The 9,774-nt window shown below is 33.5% G+C and overlaps 1 protein-coding gene across 2 annotated transcripts in view; it reads right to left on the bottom strand.

Annotated features, from left to right (window-relative positions):
- Window positions 1-9,774, bottom strand: part of pank1b (pantothenate kinase 1b) — a 15,020-nt gene continuing 5,246 nt past the window's right edge. For both annotated transcript variants that reach the window (XM_056469290.1, XM_056469291.1), the window contains exons 3-7: window positions 9,256-9,509; window positions 6,958-7,134; window positions 6,746-6,869; window positions 4,023-4,148; window positions 1-2,941 (exon numbers count right to left, since the gene is read on the bottom strand). In XM_056469290.1, the coding sequence (XP_056325265.1) occupies window positions 2,882-2,941; window positions 4,023-4,148; window positions 6,746-6,869; window positions 6,958-7,134; window positions 9,256-9,509 (741 nt within the window). In that variant the 3' untranslated portion in view covers window positions 1-2,881. The remainder of the gene's footprint in view (window positions 2,942-4,022; window positions 4,149-6,745; window positions 6,870-6,957; window positions 7,135-9,255; window positions 9,510-9,774) is intronic.

Here is a 9,774-nt window from a genome sequence, read left to right as displayed (position 1 = left end):
CATAATTAACACATTTATTAGATATTTACAAAATAGTTTATTGACAAATGAAGTTAGTTTTCAAATGATAGAACTCAAAATCAATATAAAAATCTCTCAGTGACATGAATTTCAGACCTGTTCATTCCTTAAGTGACTCAGGGGTTCATATTCGATCAAATATTACACCATAAAGATTACATTTAAGATCTGTGTAGTGATACTGTTTGACACTGAACACTGACTGAACTTAATTTAAAAGCTTTCCAGTATAGTTACACTAACTCAAATCACATATCAGACACATTTGTCAGGAGATTAAGGATATTTGCATGTACCATTAACATCATTTGCATGTAACATTAACGTTATCTAAAACTATGCAATTTTGAGATCTAGTTATCTAAAATTATGCAATTTGTAAAGACATGATTTAGCTCTACAAAAAGCTTATAATACAGCTGTAATGGCCATTTCGAATTTAGAACATGCTGCCTGAAAACTGGGCATACAGTTTGGAACAGTCAAAATACATTTATGGAAACAGAGAGAAAGGTTACGTACAGTTGAACATATAGGGCAAAGAATGAACATGCGTCAACATTTTGCTGGCTTACAAGAACAAAACCTGTTAAGAAGGCAATTCGACTACATTAGATGAAGTAGTCCATTCAAGTGAAACGATGACACCCCTGTTCAGAAATCATCTACATGCTTGCTTTGCATTAGCTCAGTTCAAATACAATGTACCGACATGCATTCAGTCTGATGTGGCATATAGGAAAAAAGCCAAACAACAAAAGAAGAACAGCTCAGAAATATACTGTTAAGGACTGGAGTATACACTGACATCTGGATTCAGCATTAGCAACAATACAGAGGATACAGAGATAAAGCCTTGTCTCCATCAGTAAAAGGCACCCCGTAACACTTGGAAGTTACTTTTGTGGCTCAGAGAGATGTTGGGGGGTGCCATTGTGCATAATCCAGACATCCAAAGACAAAATGGCACCCCACTGCATAAGGCAATTCTAAGGGCTGAGCAGAGGAAGTAAAGCATGAATCGACAAGAAAAAGGCGAAGATCTGGAGACTAATGTGATGTTAGAGATGTTACAGCTGCTAGAAGACACTTTAATGTCAGCACAGGTCTGTTGTTGAGCTACAGTAACAACTAGTACCGTAGGTTCAGTACAAACAAATAAGTGAATATTATTAGAAATTTCCTCTAAAAGAAATTGCATCTTGTTAATATTCCTCATCAATTTCTCTTAGGAGTTTTGGAGTCTTGCATTCATAATGATCAACAATAACAAAAATCTACAACTGCAAGCTTAAACTATTAGCTTATGTTTTATAGAAATTAATGTCTTTTGAGTTCACATTACAGTGATGAGGCCACATCAGCATATTTGAAAATGCTATGGCTCAAAGGGAGGGAAAGGCAATGCATTTTTGTCTTGTAAGTACTTACGTTTCTGATCTTACATATTTAGACTGATTATAACTTTTTAGAATTTTAGGAGCACGTGGTTAACAACCTGGAGCATTCCAAGTCAAACTGACTATTACTATTATTATTATTATTATTATTATTAAAGGTTAAACGGTGTTTAGGCATAAAGTTAATGAACCTCATGTTGATCCGTGAGAGGAAAAAAAAGGCAAAATATTTTCAGTAACAGGTGATGTTTAAGCTGAAAATGTTTAAAGGATGAAGGCATTTGGGAGAAGGTTCGACAGATATCAAGTGAAACTTGAGACATCACTGCATAATAGTGTGAATATGACAAGAGATGGTTTGTGCAAATGTTAAATTAAATAAAACATGGTATACTACAGTGTATATACACAGGGTAAACTGTTAACACATTCAGATCAGAGAAATCTCAGCATTAAGGACTGTAAAATCCTATAAAATAAATCATGGGACTTACTGTATGTAGTGAACTATGAGAATTCTCCATCTGATGAAGATACTGTTTTCCAGTCAATATTGACGATTTGGTCCCAACACAATTAGTGTCAGCTTAGATGCATATTCTCTGTTCATTAGACAGACCAGTTCAAAGAGGTAAATGTAATAGAAATCAGACATGACAGCTACTCAACAATACACTAAACACAAAAGGCCCAATCAAGATAAAAGAGACCTACATCTGACCTACGTTTTTTTTTGTTTGTATTTTTTTTTTTGCTAATTCTGAAAAAGGTTCAGATAAAAGATTTATATGATTGAAAAATGACGGAAATTCAATTGGCATTTGCTGTATTATTTTAAAAATGAAGAATTTGAACTCGTGCCTTAAAATGCTTATTCATACAACTTAAGCCTTTTTAATTTAATGTGGGTAAGATGAATGCTTATCTGTGACCAGAACAAGGAAAGGCAAAATCCTATGTAAATGACACTTCTGGACCACTCATCATCATTTTATGATTAATCTGATTAGAGGGAAAAGTTCATTTATACCGCAGACTGTCCCACTAGTAGACATTATACTCCCCCCTCCAAACCCCTTTCATATGTTATGATTCTTTTCATAAAGCTCAGGGAGTAGAGCGAGCATACAGGCATTATAATTAGTGTCCTAAATCATCGTCACCTCAAATCATCGATACACAGCAAAGGCACAGCTGTGCTGGCTTTATAGCAGTGGTGATGAAGAACAGTTAGCATGAGGTGCAGCTAATCACAATGCTAAAATCTGTGCGCTGCTGTTACATCACATCCTCTTGGTCACCTGCTCACGTCTTGAGCATAGGAGGGCCGATGTGTCGATGATTTGAAGATAAATGGAAAATCGGTGACATTATTAAATGGCTTATCCTTATTAGGGGATGTGGCTTTCCTGAAATCTTACAGCAGCTTCTGGTTTTTAGGTTGGGTTTTCTTCAGTGTCTCAGGAATCTTCTGTCATCTTCAGTAGCTCTAGGAAGGCACCAACAGCTCCAAAATAACCCTGCAGCAAAGAAGCACAAGATTTTATTATTTTCCATAACATACATGCAGTGCTTATTTCAATAGCATCCAATAAGACTAAGTAATTAATGCTTTTATTTAGAAAGGGTTTTAAAAGGAGAATACATTTATAAAAGGTACAAAAAAAATGTAAGTGAAATTAGTGTTGTTTGTTTGAAAATTGCCTATTAAGAAAAATACAAAAAATATTTTATATATATATTTTTTGTGTTTTATTATATTTGGAAAAACAACTAACTTGTATAACTCTCTCCTTATGTGATATTGCTGATGCAGATTTGATATTGTAGCCAAATATATTTTGTATACAATAATAATAATAATAATAATAATAATAATAATAATAATATGTACACATCCGAGCATCTTTTCTTAAAATATTTGAACATACTCCACATCAAGTCTGTGGGTAGATTTTGAAACTAACACAAGGGGGAGCTAAATGTCCCATTCATGTGACATGCGCAGACCAATGCAAATGAAAGACAGACAAGAATATACATTTAATTTAAACTTTTAAACCGTTTAAATGAGCTGGTTCAACATTAAATTATTTGTAATTTATTATAGACATGGCAACAGCCATTTAATGGCATACTCATTTGTCTTATTTGGTATAAACTCACATGCAACAGGTGTTCATTTTCATCTTGCACCCTAATATTTAAATCCTCACAGCAACAACCTTCTCTGCCATTTTTCAAATGTGTATTTTCTATTTCTGACTCTCAGAAATAACCAGGATTATTTTATTTAGAATTATTCACAGGATTATTACTTATTTTGCCATTTACAGAATGATGTAGAAATAAATGCATTAAAATAAACAACTAAAATAATTAAAGGATGACTTGATTCAATGTCTTTTACAAAATAAATAAACTTAAATTTAAGAGCAATTCATAATTTTATCCCATTTTAAAGACTCAAGTTAACTGAAACCAAAAACTCCCCAAAGCCAAATAAAATTGTTATAGTCTATTTAATTAAATAATTGTTTTAAACAAACATTATCTTGACTCACTGAAAAGTGAAAAAAGTAAAGAAAGAAAAAAACATACTTCATGTTCTAAGAAAAGGGCTTTCAGTTGTCCATCAGACCAGAAGTCCATGGCATATGCCAGCAGCTTAGTTGAAATGGTGTTGATTCGAAGGAAATTCCCAACAAAAACCACTTTATCGATATTCTGAAGGACATTAAACATAACCAGACAATCAGAAGAAGCAGTAATATTGCTCTATTTAAAATTTAAATCATCCACATTACATATTGACATTAAAAACAAAAAAACTTTTATCTTGTGGCTGTTCAGTGTGCTGTGATAGCCCTGTACAATGCTGCTTGATCTCCATTCCACAAGACAACACTGTAAAGAAGCTCAGAGCACACAGAGTTCACTGATCTTGATATTGTGCTTGGCCACTGCATTTAACCTATGTACTTTGAAATGAACAAATATCAATTACAGTTTTTTTTCCAACCGCTAACAAGCATTGTGCAATAGTATACTAAAGCCACATTTACAAAACTGTTCTCACAGTGTGTACTTTAACCAACATGACTCTTGACCAAACTGTACAGCTCTCCTCCAAAACTTACCCAGACCAACACAACAGTTCATATACGTCTCAAAATAAGCTTGTTTCACCAAATCACTCACAACAACATACTTTTCACTGACCTAAAAACACCAACAACAAAGATCATTACAGAAATTAACAACTTTTGTTTCACAAACCGAAAAGTACCACTTTTTGGTCACGCTTTGCAAAGGGTACCAAGGGTACCAAAAGGTGGAGCTAGATGCACAGCTGAATGCTATTTGTTTACAGAGATATGTCAATCGCTCGCAAAACAAGCCACAATGAAAACTAAGGAACCGCCATATCTTAAATACACAGCCGAGAGATTACACTGTAGTAATATATACATATAATAACGACCCATGGTCGACCCGAGCTCAAACAAAGCTTGTTGTCATCTTGATGAACAGCCACAAAGCCAAGAAGAGCAGATTCTACCCTGTGCCCATAGTTTTTTACGAGCCAGTCTAAAACCTGAGCGGTTTTGCTTTCTTGCTTGCGCTTGCGTCTATATTTGAAATAACAAACTTCTTGAGCTGATGATAATAACATGCGCATGATTATTGATGTGCTTTTGAAACCCGATCCCTTCAGAAACTAAGGAGCAAATAATTTTTTCAGCAAACATGAACAAACTGCCATGTTTAACCATTATCATCACCTTTTGGACTATTATAAACTCGGAATCATGGAATTACTTTCTAACAAGAGGTTACATGTGCTACTGAAAATTAAAGACACAGATGAGAGGTTTTCTCTGACTGTGGGCTATATTTTGTTGTTTTTGAACCTACATAAGGACTAAATGTATGATGTGTGTAGTTTTTCTGTAATTGGTAAAATAGCAGAGACTGTAAGGGGCTGTATGAGTTCATATATGTTGCAATTATTTATTTATTTTTTATAATTGCAGACGTCACAGTAGGCTATTTCGCACTTATTAATATGCAGTTATAATCAAATTATGTTCATAGAAAAGTTAGTAATAAACCTTTATACAGAAGTATTTATGTGTATAAATCATCTGTTTTGTGAGAAGTGCTTCTTATTTGATATGTGAATGACCCGTACAGCTTTACTGTAGACATTTTCTTGAGCGAAAATGACGTTGACTGAAACTTTGTCGTACACCACGCCCAATAAAAAAGTACCATTGGTACCCTTTTAGCAGTGGAAACGCAAGCCTGATAAAGGTGACCTGTACTGTACCACTCAGTGGAAACGGGCCAATAGAGTCCTCATCAATACACTGGGGCGTTAGGACCCACACAGACTGCAGGTTTAGTGCCCCCTGCTGATCTCAACCTAGCTTTCCCATGTGGTCTCCTATCCAGGTACTGACCGGGTGCAGCCCTGCTTAGCTTCAGTGGGCGACGCTAGCTGTTGGCGATAATTGATTTTTGAAGTTTGAATGTATTTTTACAACCATGTACAATCTTTTCACTGTCTTGAACATGCTAAAGAATGTGTGATAAGACTGAAAAAAAAATTGCTGCAAACATGGGTAAAAAACAGTTTTTCTCAATTATTTCAACAAATATTTCAAAAAATTCGGTAAACTGCAAGTTAGAGAGGCGAGCTTTGGATTTTACAACAAAACAATTCCTGTCATGTATTATAATGCCCACCTAAATGTTGGTACTTATAAAAATATAGACATTGAATTGTGTGTAAAATACACACTTAGTTCCATTATCATCAAAGGATACTAATTGCACCTATTTTGTTGTACAACCTGTACTACTGATATCAATGTGAAACGGTGGAGCCAATGGTTTACAATATGGTCAAGAAAAAAAATGCCTGAAGTAGAAGTAGATTTTCAGCTAAAAGTACAATCAGCATTTCATTTTCTGGAAAGATTTGCTCTATTTTAAAGTAAACAAGGCACAAAATGCATGGCATTAACCATAAGTCTGTTTGTTAGCATGCAAAAAAATGTGCTGAAAATGTAGTCTTTTGCTGCTTGTGGTGTATGAATGCATGTACGCATAGAGTATGAATGACAAAAGTGTTTTGGCAATTTTGAAGTTTGCTCACAGTTTGCTCTGCACAGACTGGCTGATTGTGTGAAGTTATGTAAATGTGGCTTCAGTACAGCACAATGCATGTTAACGGTTGAAAAGAAAAACTGTAATGTGGTTGCAAAGTGAAAACACTGACAAATGAGCTTTAGCAATAAGAGAAAATATTGTCAAACCTCGTTCACTGCACACATGCGAGCGATGGAGCCAATGTTGTTTGTTATGGTGACAAGAGTCGCCCTGGCCAGGTCTTCTTTACTTATACTGTCACGTTTCTCCTTGCTCATCATATGACAAAAACTAAGAAATTAAAGGACAAAAACAAACTTGGAAGAAAATCACAAACGATATTGTTTTTACATATGAATGCTGGCAATTATGTCTGTACCTGGATGCAACGGCAGAACCCTGAAGGCCAAATCGCTCATAATCGCCACCATAAATATCCTTCACTAGTTTGTCCACATTAGTGCTGTCCCCTTTAGCCGCCATTTCTAATGCCTCCTCAAATGTTTCACAGCCAGTCAGCAAGCAGCACAGGCCAAGAAATGTACCACCTCCTAAACTGAACCACAACAATTTGGGAAAATTTATGTCATAGTGGTTACAGAATTTTTCCATCGTTTTAGGTTTATAACAGACCTCTACAACTTTTAATTTGTATCTAATACAGATATTTTTATTGCAAAATAATAAAAAACATGCTGTTCCCAAATCTATTTCTTCTATTGTATACAGTGCAATATCACAGGTGCCATTTTATAGTCGTGTCTGAATTCTGTATACTGTAATTGTCACTTGTTTATTCTCACAATGCACTCTCATTTCAAGTGTCCATTCATCCTAATGCGTTTAAGAGTTTGAGCAACTAAAAATGAAAAAATATACACTGATGTTTACTATTCTGTGTTTAGTCTTGTTCCAAAAATGCAAATATATTTATTGTGTTGATATACAGTACCATCAGCATGTACATACATCATGATGCACATGTGAGTTCCCTTCATTTTAAAAAAGAAAAAAAATCACTTTCAATACTCTTCTAGTTGTGCTATTGTAAGAAACCCTGCACATTATAATAAAAAAAACATTGTGTTAAAACTTTTTTTTTTTAATTTTTGGCAATTTCTTTATGCAATTTTTGTTTTATTCCCCACAGTCCCTATATTTTATTAATATTTGCTTTAATTTTTTTTTCAAAAATTTCCCAAGGAAAAGTTAACAGAGCAAGACCATTTTACACAGTATTTACTATTACATTTTTCTTCTGGAGAAAGTCTTATTTGTTATATTTCGGTAGAATAAGAGGCAGTTTTATTTATTTTTTTCAGTATTATTAGCCCCCTTATGCAATATTTTTTATAAACATTATTATACTATAGCTTGTAAATTGCACTAGTAAGCTAAATACTAGTATCTTGAAAAATAGCTAATAAAATAGTATGTACTGTCATCATGGCATAGATATAAGAAATCGATTATTAGAAATTAGTTCTTAAAACTCTTATGTTTATGTTTGGTAAAGTGTTGAAAAAAATCTTTCAGTTAAACAGAAATTTGGGAAAAAATATACAGGGGTACTAATTATTTATAATTATTATAATAAATATTACACTATTATTAGGCATGTATGTATGTATGTATGTATGTATGTAAATATGTATGTAAGTATGTACAGTTGAAGTCAGAATTATTAACCCAATTTTGTTTAACAGAGAGATTTTTTCAACACTTTTCTAAATATAATAGTTTTAATAACTCATTTCTAATAACTGATTTATTTTATCTTTGCCATGATGACTGTAAATAATATTTGACTAGATATTTTTCAAGACACTTCTATACAGCTTAAAGTGACATTTAAAGGCTTAACTACGTTAATTGGGTTAACTAGGCAAGATAGGGTAATTGGACAAGATATTGTATAACGATGGTTTGTTCTGTAGAATATCGAAAAAATATAGCTTAAAGGGGCTAATAATTTTTACCTCAAAATGTTTTTTTTTTTTTTAAACTGCTTTTATTCTAGCCGAAATAAAACAAATAAGAGTTCTCCAGAAGAAAAAAAATATTATCAGACATACCGTAAAAAAATTCCTTGCTCTGTTAAACATAATTTGAGAAATGTTTATAATATATATATATATATATATATATATATATATATATATATATATATATATATATATATATATATATATATATATATATATATATATATATAAAATCATGGCCTATGATCAATATTATTAGAATAGTTTTTTTTTATTGACAGAAGACTGTTGTCCAATGACTTGCCTTAATTAACCTAGTCTTTAAACAGTATGTTTAACTGAATACTGGTATCTTGCAAAATAAGTAGTGAAAAAGATGGAAAAGATAAAAATAATTATTATATTTAAAAATTTGTTAAAAACATGCTGTCTCCATTAAACAGCCCATGAGAAATTTTGGTTAAAAAATAATTAAATCATTTTCAATCATTCATTTCAATAATTTTCATTTCCAATCATTTTGCCTTCAACTTGCATATATGGTCCTGTCATGAAATATCTCTAAATGTATATAAATAGTGAAGATCTCCTACAATACAAGCCTGGTTTACTTTACATTACTTATACAAGTGATTTGTAAAAGAAATGATTAAAGAAAAAACTTTTGCTTAAAAAATTATGCAGGAATTTACCTGGTGCCTGTGACCCGCTTGTAATCATCCTTGGAATAGACGGCCAGGATACTAACCCCTGAGCCAATATTTACCAGCAACATAGGGAATGGGTTCTCCAGGCTAAATGGCCTCTTGACACAGTTTTCAGGTTCAGATGGATTTTGGAAAAAATAACACTCTGGATGGCCATTGAACCCGACTGAATCAACGTACAGCAGACCTTGAATAAGACAGTCTAGTTCATCCAACTTCTGCAGCTCCAAATCAGCCACCTGCAGGAAGTAAATACACAATCATACTGTAAATGTGATCATTCTAAAGCAGTGGTGTCCAGTCTCTGTCCTGGAGGGGCAGTGTCCAGCAGATTTTAGCTCCAACTTGCTTTAACACACCTGCAAGGATGTTTCTAGAAAGCCTAGTAAGAGCTTGATTAGCTAGCCCAGGTGTGTCGGATTGTGGTTGGAAATAAACTTTGCAGGACTCCGGCCGTCCAGGACCGAGTTTGGACTACCCCTGTTCTAAAGTATCTGATGTTAT

This window comes from Danio aesculapii, chromosome 12, assembly GCF_903798145.1.
Source record: "Danio aesculapii chromosome 12, fDanAes4.1, whole genome shotgun sequence".
NCBI classification, from domain to species: domain Eukaryota; kingdom Metazoa; phylum Chordata; class Actinopteri; order Cypriniformes; family Danionidae; genus Danio; species Danio aesculapii.
Note: the sequence above shows the minus strand (reverse complement) of the source record. Positions and strands in the feature narration are given on the sequence as shown.